Source organism: Falco cherrug, chromosome 4, assembly GCF_023634085.1.
Source record: "Falco cherrug isolate bFalChe1 chromosome 4, bFalChe1.pri, whole genome shotgun sequence".
In the NCBI taxonomy this organism is placed as follows: Eukaryota; Metazoa; Chordata; class Aves; order Falconiformes; family Falconidae; genus Falco; species Falco cherrug.
In genome coordinates, this window is record NC_073700.1 from 60596642 (window position 1) to 60615406 (window position 18765).

The 18765-nt window shown below is 40.9% G+C and overlaps 2 protein-coding genes across 4 annotated transcripts in view; both read left to right on the forward strand.

Annotated features, from left to right (window-relative positions):
- The first annotated feature begins 959 nt into the window (after positions 1–959).
- On the forward strand, positions 960–7568 carry LOC129735864 (uncharacterized). The gene is made up of 2 exons (XM_055707293.1): positions 960–1197; positions 7181–7568. Exons 1-2 carry the CDS (start codon positions 1166–1168, stop codon positions 7566–7568), a joined length of 420 nt encoding a protein of 139 aa, XP_055563268.1. The 5' UTR covers positions 960–1165.
- Positions 7481–18765, forward strand: part of DNAJB6 (DnaJ heat shock protein family (Hsp40) member B6) — a 59423-nt gene continuing 48138 nt past the window's right edge. The window contains exons 1-2 of one of the 3 annotated variants that reach the window (XM_055707291.1): positions 7481–7604; positions 17733–17840. In XM_055707291.1, coding sequence (XP_055563266.1) covers positions 17776–17840 — 65 coding nt within the window. In that variant the 5' untranslated portion in view covers positions 7481–7604; positions 17733–17775. Of the gene's footprint in view, positions 7682–17732; positions 17841–18765 lie in introns of all 3 variants that reach the window. The other 2 variants (XM_055707290.1, XM_055707292.1) reach the window with 2 other exon arrangements.

Here is an 18765-nt window from a genome sequence, read left to right on the forward strand (position 1 = left end):
GGGCAGTGCTAAGAGGAATGTGAACCTTCTCTAGGCAGAACACCACCAGCTTTCTCAGCCTCTCCTCATATTACATGTGCTCCAAAGCCTTGATCTTCTTTCTCTCTGACTTGCTTGTTAGTGAACACAGCAGCATCTTCAGAATATATGTTGTGGACTTTGATGTGACTGCTGAGGCCGCACCTTGACTCCTGTGTGCAGTTCTGGGCCCCTCGCTTCAAGAGGGATGTAGGGGTGCTGGAGCGTGTCCAGAGATGGGCAATGGAGCTGGTGAAGGGTCTGGAGCACAAGTCCTATGAGAAGCAGCTGAGGGAGCTGGCGTGGTTTGGAGAAGAGGAGGCTCAGGGGGGACATTATTGCTCCCTGCAACTACCTGACAGGAGGCTGTAGGCAGGTGGGGTCAGTCTCTTCTCCCAGATAACAAGCAACAGGACAAGAGGAAATGGCCTCAAGTTGTGCCAGGGGAGGTTTAGATTGGATATTAGGAACAATTTCTTCACTGCAAGGGTGGTCAAGTGTTAGAACAAGCTGCCCAGGGAGGTGGTGGAATCACCATCTCTGGAGGTGTTTAAAAAAAGATGCAGTGCTTAGGGACATGGTTTAGTGATGGGGTTGACAGTGCTGGGTTAACAGTTGGACTTGATGATCTCAAAGGTCTTTTCCAACCTAACCGATACTGTAATTATGTAATTCTCTTCCTTGTCAGATGCCTGTAGATGTCTGTAGTTGTTAATAAGTGGCACTTACCCGGTAAGGATGGATTTAAAATGTTGTAGCTTTGCTTCCAGTGCTGCTTTGTGTTTTCAAGGATTTTGGAAATTGGTTATCAACTGCAAAATAAGAGACTCAGTAAAAACTGAGGTCTCAATTATTTTCACAACTTTTTATAGATATGATGCTAGACATGGATGCAAAAAACCATCAGACTAATGCTAAATGTTATATCACCTAAATATATATTCACTTCTTCCGCCACCAACAGTATCAAACATCTGGAAGTGCAACAGCTTTGACAGACTCCTGTAACTTGACTGTCTAGAAGACAGAGGTTGTGTAGGCCAGCGCTAGGTGCAGTCCAGCAAAGTGTGTCTGACAGTCCGACAGGAGAAACATGGGAATTCTGACTGGCACCAGCGGAACCGCTTGTACATAAAGGCACGCACGGATGTCCTGCAGGCCTGATTGCATGCTGTCAAGGTATGAACTTTTCCTGTGCGATGGTTAAATCATTGCTATGTTTCTTTGCCAGAATAGTTGCTCTCCAGTCTGGGACTAAGTTTACCTGTCTACAGCTCTGTAGGAAACATATGTCTGTTTGCAGTGTTTGTTAATGTATTTATAGGAACAGCTTGCTCAAATGTCCTACTATATTTAAGATCATTCTTTTCTGCATTCCCAGAGCAGCTGTTAGTTCATACTGTGTAACATTTGACTGAAAATTAGTTTTGCATTATTTCTATTTTATTCTCTGTTTATAGTTACACATAGTTCTTGATCGCTGAAGAAGGAAACAGGCATTCACCAGATGGTGTTATTTCAGATCATCTTGCTACTTCTGCTTACCCAAATGTTAGATCTAGGAAAAACATCTCTCATCAGTTGCTATGTAGTTTTGCTCTGTGTTGTTAAACATACCTTCTGAAGAAATTAGTTCCTTCTAGCCCTTGTAGCTTTAATTAAGAATAATTCTTTTCATTACAGCTCTGCTTGCTGTTTTTCCCCTCTGCGCTTTCAGGCAAACAGCAGCCAAGCTCAAAGTTCTGGAGAGATATTTTTAGGTCTAATTATCTGTTAGATCCATCTGGCTATTGATGAAAAATTGCATAGAATTAACTAATATTTGGCATTGGCATATGGATAAGAAAGCATATTCCTGATCCAGTTAATGAACATAAATGCTGATCAAGCTGTCCTTGCAAGGAATAAGCACTTGCCATAAGCTGTGAGCTCTTCTGACTGCCTGCAACAGTTCTTAGGTTGTTGTCTGCACACCCCAAATAATCCGTAGAATACATCTAACGCTTCAGAGGAATTGGCAAAAGCACCAGCTATCCTGAAATGTTTTAACCACTCTCAAAAGCATCCACTAAGCTCAAGCCTTTGGTTAGAAAGAGTCCTGATAAACTTGCAGCCTCTTGATTACCTAAGAAGCATCGTACCGATGAAAATTGAGTTGTCCTCAGCAGAAATGCTCTGGAGAATGCTAATGAAAATTGGTTATTTTGTGCTTTTAATGCTTCTACTTAAAGTTTTAAACTTTAGGTGTATTGCCCATATTTCAAGTCTAATTGTTTCTGATAAGCTATCAGCAAAAAGTTAATGCTTACATTTAATTAAGTGGCACTTTCCAGAATTACTTTGCCAGTAGTACTATAATTAAATGATGTGAGAACAGTCTTTGACACATATGCTCATATTCGTTGTTAATACCAAAAATAGAATCTGTAAATCTGTAAATAGAAAAACTGGATGCATTAAGCAGCAGGCCAGAGCAGCAGGCTAAGAAGGCTGCAGCCATTACCACATCAGAGGGACTAACATTAATATCTCTCTAATGCAGCATTTGTAAGCATTTCTTGTGTTCTGATGGGCTTTTCATAATTGACCTCCATAAGTCATAAAAAATGATTAAAAAAAAAGAAACTGGGAACTATGTGAATTGCTAAAACCTCCTGGAATGCTGCCACATTATTTCCATCATGAGGTTATAGCTACCAGTTAGGCCTGAATTCATCTCACTTAACTTCAGCCATCTGTAAGGTGGCTGTCAAGGCACTTCCGATGCAAGAGGGAACCCAGAGACAGAGCTCCAGAGGGTGGTTCGTTCTTTACTAAAATACATCTCCGAAGTGGATGGAATAAATTGTGCCCTGGAGATGCCCCCTCTTTTCTCTCTCTCTCTTTGTAGTTGGAAGCCTTAAACGGGATGCTTAACTTTTAGGCAGTTGAAGTGAACCAGACCTTTCCCTCACGTTCCCAGGTGAGAGCTGAAAATTCTTGAACAATGAAGATCCTTTGATAACAGAATTTATTCTGACTTATGACGCAGCACTTGGACACCAGCCCAGGTCTGCTTGGATCTCTGATACCAGCTTCCACAGATCCACCAGACTTTATCAGCTTTTGTTAACTGGAATGTTGATCCTCTGCCAGCAGCATCAGATTTAATGCTCCTTAACACAATACTCCAGGCTTTTGCTGCAAGCAGCTAGCTGTAAAAAAATAGAACACTTTTGCAAATACCTTTGAAGAAGGTTTTCTGAATCTAAAAGCTTTTCTGTTTTATGAGCCCTGTAAGTAGATCTAATTAAACATGTTACCCATTTCTATGAGTCCTGCCTCTAACATCTTTCCCATGACATTACCTCTGATGAGGAGGAAGGTGATTTTGGCTCTTTACCTTATGCAGTTCCCCCTCTGTGTTTATTTTTTACACAGAGACTGCAGGGTCCTCCTGTTGCATGGAAAACACTGATATGGATAGGTCTCATTTAAGGACTTCAAACTATTCTAAGATTTATGTATGATTAATGCTACAGTTTAAAAAGAATTGAGAAATCTTAAATGAGTGTGACTGAATATACAGATCAAATTGAACTATGGGGTCAGATAATTTTTAATTAATTCTTGGGGAACTAGTCAGTGCTGTTCTGTAGTACTTGAACTATGTAACTGAAATGAGAGAAATGGTGGTAAAAAGGTGGTTCCGCAGTACCTGGCTATAGTTAACGAACGTTGCTTATCAGAGTGCTGCTCTTTAAAGCAAAGTAATCACAGCCACAATATGTACTTTGAGCTTTGGGAGAAGCAGACTTTGCCTGGACACATACTGATAAGATCAAGATCACATTAGCCTGAAAAATCTTGGATGCTGAGCTGACCTACTGAAGATCTGAAAGGGTAGGAGGTGGAGGCGCTGCCAGACTGGGCTAAGGCAGCAAGTGCACTGGCAGAGCAGCACGAAGGCAGCCCTTCCTGCGCTGCTTACCAGCCACAGTGTTCTTCTGATCAGAAAACAAACAGAAGCCAGGAAAACAAGACCATGAGTGACTGGTTTTGAAACTACTCTTTAGTTTATGTTTCTCTGTCAAATTCTACAGGATGCTGATCAAAAGGGATACAAATCTGTCACTCTTAACGTTTTTATAGATTCATGCTGTTAGTCTTGCACTCCCCAAATTACTGTTAACCTGTAACCCACTGCTGTGCATGAAAAAATGCAGAGGGTTAAGCATTGTCAAGATGACATCAGGTGGAATGCTTGGTCATGTGCCAGTGGGGGAGCTACAACCACAGGTGGGAGGTAGAGACTTCTTCCTTTGGCAGGAGCTGAGCAGTTTGATGGACTCTGTGCTAGAGGCAGCCTCAGCTTGGAGTCTCCAGAGTTACTTGTCCCCACACCTTAGACCTTGAGATATAATCAGAAATCCCTTGGCTGCTACCACTATCCCGTCACCAAGTTCGTGGAGGTCCAGTAGTATTCGATGCCAGCCGGCCAGGCTGAGCTGCCTCCTGCAGAGCTGGTGAGATTGGCTTCTGCCAGGGTACAGTTCCAGAGCTGACCAAACCTTGTGCTTACAAGCATAGGGTAGTAGTGAAATCTTTCAGAACTGGAGCACTGGGGACAATCACATAAGCAGCTCTACAGAAGCTGGCTCGGGTCTGGTGAGGACAAGCTGGGGTCACATTGTACTGCAGGAGTTTTGAGGATACTGACTTTGCACAGTCACCTGGATCTCTGCTGTGTGATCTTGGTACACCCCACAGTACCCCTTCCAGCTGACTTTGGCACGTGCTGTATTTATGTATTTTATATGCCTTCCCTGTAACCCAGAGAACAGAAAATTGAATACCAAGTTTGCAATATAAACAAACTTCAAAAAAAATACAATACTTCTTGTTATCGTCCAGTGTTAGATAATCTGAGATATCAAAGATAGTAAGTTTATAAAAAAAATAAAAAGTGCCCCAATAAATGCTACTTGTAATTGCTGGCTGTGCAAACCACCTGTTCTGCAAAGTCTCAGGAAATGTGTTCCTATCCCACTTCAAAGACAAGCATAGACCAATTAAAATATATTTTGGATTTTTTTATAAATGCATAATCTGTTGGGGTTTTTTTTATAATTTTGTTTGGAAACGTTTATTTACATTCTCTGTGTCCTGCTGTAGAAAATTCTCAACTGGATCTCACACTGCTAGCTGGGCCCTCAGCTGAGAGCAACACACTTTACCTTCTCATACCTCCCTTTCTCAGAGTGCAGAACTGGGCTCTAAGCCTTCCCAAACATTACTCTGACACCTGAAGAGTGCTAACACTTCTGTTACCTGATAACTGATATCAGAACAGTGTTAGAAAATCTGTGGGCAAATTAATGTAATTCTATCACCCATACAACAACTGTGGTAAAGCAGCAGTGGTCCTGGTTGCATTGATGTAGGCAGCGTTGCAATTTCAACCCTAAAATGCAATTTCAGGGTTGAAGTTGCATACAGAATTATGCTGCTTTGCCACTATTCTGCTTGTGTGGATAAATAGAAAATTATATGGTTGGCATCCATCGTACCATAACTTTAACATAAAATCTACTCTGTAAACCGTAACTTTAACATAAAATCTACTCTGTAAACAATTAGAGCAAAGCAACTGCCTCATGCACAACTTCTGGCTTATTTACCGCAGGTGAGATTTTTTTTTAAAGACCGAAGACTTTTCATACTTTGTTCTCACTTGTCATCTGTCATGAAAGGTTGAGGGAAAACCTCTTTATTTCCACATCGAGAAATGTTTAAAGCATTAAATCAAAATTTGTTATGATCCCCTCCTGAACTGCACAGTGCTGACCTGCTGCTTGTGTTTGCACTTGCTACGCTGGGAATCTTCAGAGATGATGCCAAAACGGCACAGAGTAACTGCTCAGAGACGAATTTTGTCTTTAAGCAGCAAAGATACTTATTTCATGCAACGTTGGGAGCTAGCCGATTCGCACCGGACATAGTAGCTCCCAAGTTTTCAGTGAAAAGTCAGGTAATTTATACAATTTTTGTGAGAGGTAACAACATCTTTATATACATATTCATTTGATTTCAACACCTAATCATTCTATTCTTAATAGGTGGGATCTAGGTGGAGTAAACCTTTCAACTTCTCTGTTCAGCGATTTCCTGACTCATGGTCTCCTTATCTCCTTCAAGTGCCCACCATATCTTTTCTAATTATTCAGAGTACTTTGTTCCTTTACTTTAACATCATCAGTGGAACCTTTTCTAATTATTCAGACTACATTCCTTTCTCAACACAAACAAAGCATCACCCAGAGCATTGTACCAAACTCATCCTGACTAATATTAAGACCTTGCTCTGTTTCCGAGTTTTGCAGTTTTAACTTTTAGAAAGAGCCAGTCTAAACTACTGGTGTTCTTCCTCCCCCTCAGCCCCTGTGGATAAAACAACTTGGACTTCACAGCTACTTGTTGATGGGCAGCTAATAGTGGTGCAAGGTGTCTCTTTGATCTAATTCTAAAGACTCGTTTCCACGACCACAATTTAGCATCACATCTCATGGAACAGTACTTCTTTTGAAGCTTGTATTTCCCCCAAAGCACCAAGCCTATACTTTTCTTGCGATTGTCCTACTACTTGCCTTGCTGATCCGTGTTTTATTCCAAGCTTGCTTTTTTGTTTTTCAACTGATCCCACTCCCACATACACACCTCGAGAATAAGGAGTAGCCTTTTATTTGACGATATTTGGGGAGCACGCATTGTAGGTGTGGAAATTCATTTCACCTTGGTCGTCTATAAATCAATGCCTCCTCCAGCTTTTAAAATAAAGGGCAAGAAAAAAAAAGAATTTTACAGCCGTGGATAAAGTCCAAATTTTTAAAATAGAATAATAACTTGGCTGCTTATACTTTGCTCTCAGCCACGACACTCAGAAAACCACATGCTGAAGTGTAACCCTGGGGATGCTTAAATATATTCATCTGCGTAGGTGCCAGCTGGAAAACGGGGAATCTGGCCTCAGGGGAATTGTGTGCGAGCGTTCCCATTTTGAGACTAAAATGAAGACACACACAGGGGAAGAAATTTTGTCTTCTCGCTTCTAGCAGCCAAACTCACCTATTCAAAGAGCGTTTTTTAGAATAATTAATGGTTTTTTTCTCTTTTTTTCCCTCAGCAGCACAGCTGGACATCGCTCCGCCCATCCCCCGCCCGTCTGTTCCCCTCAGAGGCGAGCCGCCCGCTTCGGGGGGCTTAAACCCCGCCCCCCTTCGGGGGAGAGCGAGCGCTGGGGGAGGCCCCTGCCTGGTCCTGCCCTACGGCCGGGGCCGGTGGCGGCGGCTGTCCCTGCCGGGACTGTCCCTGCCCGGGGGCCGCCTGGGTACGCGGCCCCGGCGCCGGCCGTGCGGACACGGATGGCGCCGGAGCCACCCGGCCGGAAGCCCCGTCCCCACTGCAGCGCCGCCGGCCGCCGCCAGGGGGCGGCCTCTGCCTGCGCGGCGGGCGGCGCGGGGCCGCGCGCCGTTCGAGAAACTTCCGGAAACAGCCGGCCGGCAGTGACGTGAGGGCCGCGGTGACGGAGCATCCTGTTTGCGGCTGAGGTGAGCTGCCGCCGTTGCCGTTGTCCCGGGCTGCTGGCGGGGAGGGTGGCGGCCGCGCTGCGGAGGCACCGGGGCGGGTGAGTGCGGGGGGCGAGGGTGCTCAGCGGCGGGCCTTGCTGCACTGGGCCGTGTGAGGGGAAGGGACGGGGGAGAGCGAGCGGGAGGGGGCGCCGGTTTCTGGGCCGGGCCTCAGCTCTTAGCAACAGTGTTGGTGGTAACGGGGCCTCCCGGCGCGGCCTGGGCCGGAGTGTCCCCCGTGGGGAGCCGGGGTGCCGCCTGCCTCGGCGTTTCTCCCCAGGTGGCGGGGCGCTGCGCGGGGCGGCCCCGCGGCGGCGGGTGCGGGGCGGGCGCGGGGACCGGCGGCACTTGGGGGCGGGCGGTGAGGAGCCGCCCCCGGCGCCACGGCAGCCTGGGACTGAGCCCGTAACCCACGGCGGAGGGGTCCGGGGGGGATCACCGGGCCGTGCGAGCCCGGCTCGGGTTTGCCTCCTGTTTGCCGCAAGCAGAGAAGGCCTGGAGGGGAAAAAAATACCCGCGCTTCCATTTCTGCTTGCGGTGGTTTCAGTCACGGAAAGGTGAGGGAGAGCTGCAGTTCACCCTTTGCTCCTGAACGTGTTGGACAGACCTTTTCCTCGGAGACCTTTTCTTCGCAGCGTACTTTTTTGGCGTGCTTGCAAATTAAACGTGGCGCTCCCCCCCACTTCCGCCGGTAGAAGTGGTTTAATGAAATTCTGTTCTGCATTGTTTCTTAACTCAGAGTAGGGTCAGTCGTAAGGTTTGTTGTGGGTGAAGACGGTAGTCGCCAGGTGTTTTGAATTCGCTGTTGGCCGAGTTCCAACGTGAGTTGAAAATGGTCACAGGCGGGTAAAGGAACATAGTTTGTTGTCAGTGTTTGCTGGACTTCTGAGAAGGCAGTGAGTTAGGAAATGCAGTTATTTATGAACGGTGTTTCTGTTTGTAGCAACACTCTGTCCTGTTAGAGTTCTACTGTCAGAGCTCTCGTTGGCTGCCAAAAACCTGTGCTGCAGGGTTGAGCTATTCTAATGAAGGCATTAGAAAAAATTCAAAATCCTGAGCAGATTTGTCTTGAATCCTGATAATAATAAGGCTGCTTGTTTGCTTTGCATTTGCATACGGCAGCATTATAGAAGCTAAATTTGTAACAGTGCTGATGTGCAAAATTGTCAAGCTTGTGATATTGCATAGTCAATCAGTGATCAAGTCTTGAGTTTTTAGGATATAAAGCATCAAAAAGTGTTAAGAACAAGGTGTTGACACAGAACAGCTGGAATGAAATTAGGCTCTTCCTCTCCGGTCCTCTGCGGTTGCAGTTACTGCTGACCTTAATTTTTGTTTACTCTTCGGGGATCCTTGTACTCTAGTTAGGAGGGATTTTATGTCATGTTGATGATCAAGCGTCTGGTGGTTGAAGTGTCATTTGGTTTGCTGGATTACGTTGTCAAAGAGGATTTATTTGAATCAGTGAGTAAATGTATGTCCAGATTTTGTCTCTGTGATTATTTTTTTTTGTAATTTTTTTTTTATTTTAAACAACCAGAATGTTAACTGTTGCACAATACTGGTCTAAATTTGTTTCTCTCTCTTGGCTCTCGTGCTGGCTTTTCAGTGGAGAACAAGAGACCATTCAAAATGGAAGTTAAATTAGGATTAAATTCTCTTAAATAGTCTCAGACATTGGGGGAGAAATTTAAATTGCTACTTGTACTGGCAGTACTGTTTAAACTGCAGTGTTAATTTCTGTCTGTAAACTGTGAAGTTCCTCTCCTTACCCATCAGATTTGTCTTTTTAGCACTTGTGCTTTCTGACTACCGCATGTTCTTACCAAAACAGCTTTTCTCTCTGGTGTTTTTTTCTGTCTTTCCTAGATGGATGCAGTTTGCTAATTTGTCTTGGCTGGACTTTGGGAGAAAGCATGCAGGGCTTCACTTTTGTGTAACACACAACTTTCAGTTGGGGGGATAATGTGTTTTGCTGTTTATTTTTTTTAATAGATATATACATTTTTCAACCTACTATATTCTTTCATCCACTAGGAGTGTTGCAATTTACATGGAGAGAGGAAACAATCTGCATTAAATCATGATCGTAGTTGCAAATGTATATGAATTCCTAATAGCATTTGGACTGTATTGAGGAAAGAAATAGCTGGGTGTGGGTGGTTGGTTTTTTTTTTTTTTTATTGTAGAACTTTCAGGACTCCTTCATCTGTACTTAATTCTTTGAGCTGAGGTTGTGTGGGATGAGGGTGATGATTGTGTTTTACTGTAAATCCAGAGGCATTGGAAGTTCTAGCCTGGAATTGACTGAAATTTCACACCAGGTTGAATGGAGTGCAGCCACCCATGTTAACTGTGTTCTGCTTTTGTGCTGCTGGCTATAGAGGATGGTACATCTCTTATCATGTCAATATATTGGACTTCCAGACTTTAGCAGACTGTTTCTTACCATATAAATAGTGATGTTTTGAAGGGAATGTTTTGTCTTAATTTTCAGGTTAGTTGTGTGAGTTGATGTTCTAGTATTTTGCTCTTTAAGTAGGAAGTAATCAATTTCTCTAATAGCATTTGTGAAGAACCTTGTCAGCTGTGTCCTGAAAACATTTTCTGTCAACAGCTTTTCCTTTGTCTTGATTTATTGAAGTAACGGAAGGATTAGTGAGAAATTACTTAATTTGTCAAAACTTTTTGTCTTAGATATGATCGTTTATTTCAAGATAGATTTAAATTAAAACTGTAGTTGATGATATCAGTAGGTTTAAATTGTATTTTCCTTGCTTTTCAATGAAGTGCTACTATATTTGAATGGATGTTAGATGTTTTTTAAGCTTAGACTTAAAACATTATTTTGATTCTGTTTATTTAACTGCTGGAAAATAAATAATGCATATGAATTTCACTCCTACAGTTGTAGGTTTCATTTATGTTTTTTATTTGTTCTAAATAAATTCTGAAATCCCACTGAGTGAGGACTCAGCACTTCACAAGGATCTTAAAGCTCATATAATGGCTGAAGTCATTCATAGTTACATTGCAGCCAGATTTTGTTTAAACTTTAATTCTTTTGATTAGAAGAAATTATTTTGTCTTAAAATGTAGCCTGAGTCTGTGATAATTTGTCATTGTTTTTCTGAAAAAGAAACAAGTGTTTGCTTTAATGTAACTTTTTTTTTTTCTGGTTGGCGTAAATAAAACTATTGTGACTCCAAAAACTACTTCAGGGGAAGTGTGTAGAAACTGTAAACTATTTTCTTTCCCCTGAAGAATCATCTGGTTGCATGTGATTGTTTGACTGAAACTTTCTGGACTTGATCTTTGCCAGTTGAGCCTTTTACTGTTTTTAATCGCTTAATCAAATACAGATCATACATTTTTTAAAATGAGTTAGGAATATTTTTACTTTGTATAAAATAGCCTTTTATGGTTAGTTTTAGGAGGGTGCCAGTGTTCCAGATATTTGTATGACACAGTTCCAAATTTGGGCACCTGAGTTGTTGTGTTTTGGAAAAATGCCCCTTTACTTTTTGAAGAAACTTTGAGTAAGTACCCCTTGATTTAAGGCATGCTAATAGATCAGACAGCTAAGCTGTAGCGTTTAAGGCAAGAATGTGAGGGTAGCCTATTCACAGATCTACTTCCTTTTCCAGTTTTTATTAGCTAGTTTACATTTCTTTCACAGATGAAGATTTTAATTTTTTTCTGTTTTTGGTAGGCTAATTGTTTTTTAATTTAAGTTTTTTTACTTGCTGCCCTTTACAGGCTTTCCATGTGCCAAGCAGTAATACAGACTTGAAAGTTCTGTATTTCTTGTGACAGTTGTGTCTTGCTCCCGTTGGGGAGGAGAGGCAGGGACAGTTACTTTTTGTAACTTCTTGCCTTGAGGGGTGAGGGAGCCTTATACAGGAGGGTCTTTATTTGGTTGTGGTGGTGGGGTCTTGGTGTTTTGTTAAAAAAATAGAACTTGAACTGCAAGGTAAAGCAGTCGGCCTAGCTACCTTTTCCACTGTATGAACTGCATCCTCTTGTATAATAATCGCTGTCTTAAAGTCTGTTCTGTTTTCTGACATGAAAACAGGATGTTTAGTGTAAACATGAGATTAAACTAAGCTTTTTGGAATGTTGATTTTGTTAAGATTCATCTCATGGGGATGCTGTGGCAGTCTTAATGTAATGAATATAAACATTGCTATTTAAGTACATTTTATTAACTTTAATTATATGGTAAATTTACTTTTTTCCTTGCAGTCCATTTTGGGAACCTGTGAAATTAAATTGTGACAGCTTTTCTAAGCTTAGCAAAGTAGAATTTAAAAGTACTGAGTTTTTTAATATATCTTAGTCTGTACCCCACCATGCATATATCAGTGGGAAGAAAAATTCAGTGTTGCTGCATTGTGTAAATTATGTCAGCTTAATTAATCACAAACTTTGTACAGGGTTTCTTGCTCTGTATTATTGCACTCATCAAAATGAAAGTAACTTTCTTTTGATTCCTTAATATTCTTGGACTTCCTCTGAAAACACAGTGCTAGGGTGGTGGACCTTTGCTAGTACAGCCAAGAGACTGCTCATGGTCTTAGCTCATATGGCTCATCCCAGATACTGTTGTTAGAACGGACAAAGATCTCTGTATTTGGGATTTGGCCAAGGTTTTGGGACTTCTGTGACTTCTTTGCTGAGTTGTACTAGGTAAAATGCATGTTACTGTTGCCCAAGGTGGTGGTCTGCTCTGAAGAGTTGTGATGTGAGTTTTGTCTTTTTTTGGTTAAGGCGCAGGATGACGCCAGAAGGCAGTTTCTATAACCGGTTATCTGTGTGTTAAAGGCAGTGGCCTCTTCAAGCCAGTGAGAACTCCTGAGCCACTGCTACAAATGTGTTTTGGAAGCCTTGGCAAACAGTGCTTTATGGCTGATTTTATTTATCCTTTTAGACAGGTAGCTTGGGGAGATATAGGCAAGTAATCACAATTCATGGATTTCATTTGAAATCTCTAGCTTGTGAGCAGATGAAGTGGCTGAACTTGATCTGAGGTTTGTTACTTTAAGACTGAAAATATTTGCATGTCTCTGAATTTACGAGACTGTAAATAATAAAAAGCTTAGCAAAGGTGTCTTAGCTATATAAAAATTGAATGAACAAATACTATAAAACTTTGAAAGTGTGTGTATGTTGCTTGGTATTTTTGTGGCTCTGGATCTACAACAGTATTAATGCTACTGTGGGTTAGTTCATGCTTTGAAGGAGTGTAAAATTTCATCAGGTCCAGCTGACATACTGTTTTCTAATAAAACTCTTGGAATGTGGAAAATCATATTTTTTTTAATCATAGGTTGCAGTTCCCAAAGGTCCTTGAGTGTGTGCATCATCTGTTAACATACCAAAGACATCTCTAAGTTGCTCAGTTGCTGTTGAGGAGGTCAGGTGCAAGCTCAGGCTGAACTGGGATTCAGAACAGGGTGCTTGCTCTTCCTGTGCTGCCAGCAAGGTGCAAACCTTTGGGTATGTTCGTAGAAAGCAGGCAGGTACTAGGAGTTGGATGGCCCTGCAGCTTGCACAGCGTGTTGATGAGTGGCTGCTGCTTTGAATTGCCTGAATCAGGAATTTGGAACTCCCATCTCCTTCTGTTGAGGTGACTGCTCTAGTCACTAAGCTTGAGCTGTTCTGGCGTATTTCAGGACTCTCTATGCTGTCCAATTGCTTCATGGCCAGAAATAGATAACTTTTTCTGATAGGCTGACTGCAAAGGTTACATGCCCCTTGCTGTCTGAATTCCCTCCTGGCTGCTTTAAGAATGTCTTGTTTGGATACCTTCCTCCCGTCCGTATTTGGTTATGGGTGCTGCTTTGTCGTCCTTGCAGGTTGTGCATCTAATTTCTTTTTTCTTTGCCACCTGATCTTATAAAAGTTTGTATCTCTGTACATACTTATCTACTGTAATTCTTCTCATGCCTTTTATGTAGCTGAAGACTTTGCTGTAAAAAGAGTTTACGAGCGAGTTTTCAGGATAGCTCTAAACTGATCTAGCTTTGGGCCCTGCTGTGAGAGGGAGATCTCAAGTCTGGTCATGTGCTCCTGTCAGTTGAGCATTCAGGGTTTCTGCTCGGTAAGCCGGAACAAAGCTGACTTCTGTGATGACTGAGAAATCTGTAAGCTATGGAAACTCCTGCAAAATGCATAAACATTGGATGTTTGAATTGTTCATGCTTTAAAGGAAGAGTTAGAGTAGCTGATAGCATCCTATAAACACAGTTCAGTTATGAACACAAGTAACTGTAGATTTTTGAAAGCAAACATGAAGGCCATGAAACAACTTTTTTTTCATCTGGAGTTTTTTTGCTTGTTTTTTCTTCTGAGACTTTGAAGATTTTCTGTGGCTGGAGGCAGGAAACTAACAAATTTGGGCTGCCTTCTTTGTGGTTTTGGAAAAAACCTGCCTAGTTAATGAGCCTTGCTTGTGTATTCAGACACAAGTTGTTTGACAGATTCGGGGTTGAAAGATGATTTTTGTCATGTCATTTTGGTTGGGACAGTTGAATATTTTTGCTTTTCATTTTGCAGGAAGGCGTACGGTTTGCTTCTTTGAAACATCTAGGTATTTTCACTGTGCAGATTCCTACTAGCCTTAAAACTGCTGTTATTTTCTTTTTGATCAGCAGTTTTCTGTTTTGTTACAAGTTGATGGTGGTTGTTTTCTTGAGTCAGTATTTAAAGTATTTTGTTCCTAGTGTCATGGTTTAACCCCAGCTGGCAACTAAGCACCACACAGCTGCTTGCTCACTCCCCCCTGCTTTGAGAAGGGAGAATCTGAAGGGTAGAGAGAAAACTCATGGGCTGGGATAAAGATAACTTAATAGATAAAGCAAAACCTGTGTCTGCAAACAATGTGAAACAAGCAATTAATTCGCTACTTGCCATCTGCAGGCAGGTAGGTGTTCAGCCATCTCCAGGAATGCAGAGTTCCTTGACTTAGTATAAACATTACTTGGCAAGAACTGGAAACATCAGTATGTTATCAACATATTCTCATACCAAATCCAAAACACAATGGTGCACCAACTACTAAGAAAAAAATTAACTCTATCTCAGCCGAAACCAGGACACCTGGAAAGATTAGAGACAGAGGTCTTTTCTAGTTTGTGAGTGTTGGGTTGGGATTTTCTGAGTTTTTTTCTTAGTTGGTTTTTTTTGCTTTTTGTCTTACTGGGTGTTAAGTATTTCCAAGCGGCTAAATATTAGCTGGCACTGGTTCGTGTTTTTGCATGTCTTGCTTAAGCTGACAAAAAAGGCTGCAGATGAATTTTCTTCATGTCAATATTGCTAAAGTGTTTTTGTGCACAAGAAAGATGTTTCTGTGATACCAAAAATTGTAGCAGTGCAGTTTGTGCTTTATGGTAACTAGCAGGTAGAAATAATGATTAATTGGAACTTAATGAACTCTTCTTGTCACCCGAATGTTTGATTAAGGGAAGAATATAAACAGTTTATTTTCTTTAGAGAGCTGCTGGCATGTCCTAATTCCAGACTTTATATTAGTAGCAAGTGAAAGCTGGACAATAACACGCTCACAAAGAATAGAATATGCAACCCCCAGACATCTCTGAAACAAGTAATTCCTTTGTTCGAGGAGGAGTTGCTTTTTAGGGTCAGAGTAATCTCTTAAGAGCTGGCCATGTTGCTGCAGCACTCTTTTGGTACCAGCTTCAGGCTTCTGTTATTTAGGATATATTGGTGTATATATTGAGTCTGAATTTAAAAAGTACTGCAGCACTGTTTTTAAACAAGCAGTCTACATGTTTAAAGAAATATATGTTGAAATAAATATGACTGCCAGTGTGCAGATTTCTCTAGGAAAATGTGATTTATTTTTTAAATCAAAGTTGCTTTTCCTACCTGCTTATTCTAGCTAGAAGCTTGAGTTTTGAATTTTTCCTTTCAGGTATCTGCCTAAATTGACAGGAATGCCAATGCAGGTTTTTTTCGGTTGTTGTTTTTTTTTTTTTTTTTTTTTTTTAAAAAAAAAGGAAAGAATGTAGAAAAATCATAGTATCCCTTGTTTGGAGGGGCTCTGACCTCTTTTTTTGCTTGACTCAAACTAGAAATCCCCCTCCGCCCCCCATTTCTTTCTGTAAACTTTTCATATATGCCATTACCCATAAGGATTTGCTACAGGATTTGATAACATACTTAACCCGTCCTAACCTTTGTCCTTGCTGGTATATTCATAGAGCTGTTTTTCTAATAGTTGTTTGGGAAACAGCAAAACTAGTGAGGCTAGTTGATAGCAAATATTCTGGGATATTTTTGGATAATCTGTATGCTTACATATTGAACCCTGCCATTACCACATTAGTATCAGCATTCTTAATGTACGTTTTAATGCATGTCTCCCAGCTTCCCTTGGTGTTGGTCACAATATTCTATACACTTACTATTTTTTTCAGTAGGGAAGTTTCTTCAAAGGGCAAAGTCAATTAGAGGTCTGTTTACCTGCTACACTTTAATTTTGCAAGTGTTTGTGGGACTGTGTGGTTAACTAGATTGCTAAAACCACCTAAGTTTTAAAAACACATACCTTCTCCAATATGTTTGCTTCTGTAAGTAGCTTGGAGGGGGGAGGTAGCATGGGAGGGTATTTCTTAAACTGGTTTTGCCATTTGAGGAAATGTGTGTGTAACCACATCCCTAATTAAAGTAAATTAGGCTTTAACCTACAACAGCAGTGTATTTTGAAGATGTATCAGTTTGTTTTAAAAGGAAGGCTCTCTTTAATGTTTATATTTCAGGATGTTGAAAGATACATGTAATACTAGTAAAATAAATCAGTTTAAGAATATTTTACTGGGCTGTATCATGCTTGATTCTTTTAGCATTTATGTGAAAGAACATGAAAATGAGACTTTGCCTCGGGTGAAATTAAAAATACTGTCTGACTTGAAGAAGGAAGTGATTTCAGTGAATTTTTGTTCTTGATTATGTTCTTGATGCATGGGATAAGAAAACGTGACTAATAAATTGTGTTGTTGTGTTCTAAGTGTATCTGGGTGACTTTGCCCACAATGAGTTGGTAGCTCATTGAAAAGGTCAGTGTTGCCTTGTTTGTAAAACTTGAAATGATCCAGCTGTAGTGGTAGGATGAAAAGGTGGTTGGAAGTTTTGCCAGAATAGAGACTTGTTACAGTGGTGGGGAGAAGAAGCCTTTGCATGGAGACATGAAATGTTCTTGAAATTTTTAGAAAGATTCTTTCACCTTAGTGGTCATTTAGTTGAAGCGATGTTTAGTATAACTGCTCCTTGGAACTTTTGTCTGATACTGACAAGAAACTGTCAGTATTTGAGTAGTGCAAATTTTCTTTTAAATTTCTTAAGGCTCTTTTGGAAAAACTTTGTTCTCTATACCAAGAAACACAAGGTGCCTCTGTACTTGAGTTGGTTGGTTAACCTGGCCATTTGAGCAATCTTGCCTGGCTCTGTACTTAATGTTGGTAAACATAAAGGAAATAAATGGAATTCAGTAGCTTTGGCAATATGGGAGTTTTCTGTCAAGGTTTAAGTACCTTGGAAACTATAGGTGGAACTCTAGATTTTCAAGACCTGTACATACGTTGCTTTTTTGGAGGGAGCATCTCGGTGGAAGTAATATTCTAGACAGTAGATATGGAAGATGTGGCCCTTCGTTTATGCTTGTATGTGCTTAAGACATGACATAGTTGTCAGAGATGGCATAAAGTGAACGTGATACATAGTTTCTTTTGCATTCAGTTATTAATGTGTATAACAGAATGGTGACATACTGTACATACTCTTCTTAATGTGCCAGTTAAATCAAGCTTTTCAGTCTGATTTGTTTCAGGACCCTGCTCTTTACCTATGTCTCTGTACACTGTGTTTTAGTGGGATTAAAGAACATAAACAAAAATCAGAATCAAGGTACTTGTTTGATCTGTTAACGTAAAGTGCTTTTATTTTGGGGGAGTTTGGAACATTCAGATTCCTAAAAAACAAACATTGTGCTCAAGTCAGGTTTGGTACTGGAAGGTACTAGGCTCCTACCTGATTTCTGTGAAGTAGCATTAGTGGACGAGCTTTATGTACAAGTTCTTGTTGTTACAGGACTGAAGGACTTGGCTGTTGTTAAGAAGATAACTGCTGAAACATGGTGGATTACTATGAAGTTCTGGGAGTGCAAAAGCATGCCTCAGCAGAAGATATTAAAAAAGCGTAAGTATGACTCTAACACATATGTTATGTATTTTGACAAACATACAATCACATGGTTTCTGGATTCTCACTAAACAAACAGTTCTTTGTTTAGATTTAGCGTTTATGTACTGTTTTAAAATGGATGTATGTAACATTTTCAAAAGATATGGTTCACTTTTCTACAAACAGTTGGGAGGAGACGTTTGTGAAGTACCCATTTCTAGTATACCAAAACCATTTGATAATAAATTGCAGTTTCAAGTGACCTGGAAATACTGTGTTTCTCTCTTGCTCCTGGGTGCCTGAGCTTAATTAATCAAACAGCACTAGTGTGTGGAAGTTTGATTTATGTTTTTTTCCTCCCTTGTTCTTTTGCCAATTCCTGCGCATACTACTTTGTCAACACCAATGTTTGAACTGTGATCTTGTATGACTGAGTAAAACACTCCAACCTAAGTGCAAGCTTAGCTCTGCCCCTTTACAATAGTTATGAATGCTGCCTAAAATACTTCATTTGAGGGTAGGAATTGTGTGCAGGTGTAGCAATCAAAGAAGCCACTGATGTTAGGATGCTGCTGCAGTTTGGTTTCAGAGTACTCTTGGAGCTTTATTGTCTTTGTACGAGAAGAATAGTTTTGATGCTTCCAGGTTGGCTGTAGTATTGAAAAATTATGGAGCTCTAAGAAGCAGCCCATAGCAGAAATGTTACAGAATTATTTTGTTGAGACGTGCCAGATGTTGATCATCAGACACAATCTCAAAATAACTAAAGAACCCCAAACCCACCTTTTTTTTTTTTTTTTTTTTAAGCAAATCTTCGTGTACCTGAAGAATCTATTTATACTGTTTTAGATGCAAGGTACAAAGCACTGGGGAATTTCTAAATACTTTAATCCCTGATAACTTGTTTGAAACATTTTGTCTTTACCTGTATAGCATACCC

Coding starts and splice junctions, on each gene's coding strand:
- LOC129735864 (XM_055707293.1), top strand. CDS start 1,166: ATGTCCTGCAGGCCTGATTGCATGCTGTCAAG. Junction 1,198..7,180: donor CCTGATTGCATGCTGTCAAG/GTATGAACTTTT, acceptor TTTTTCCCTCAG/CAGCACAGCTGGACATCGCT.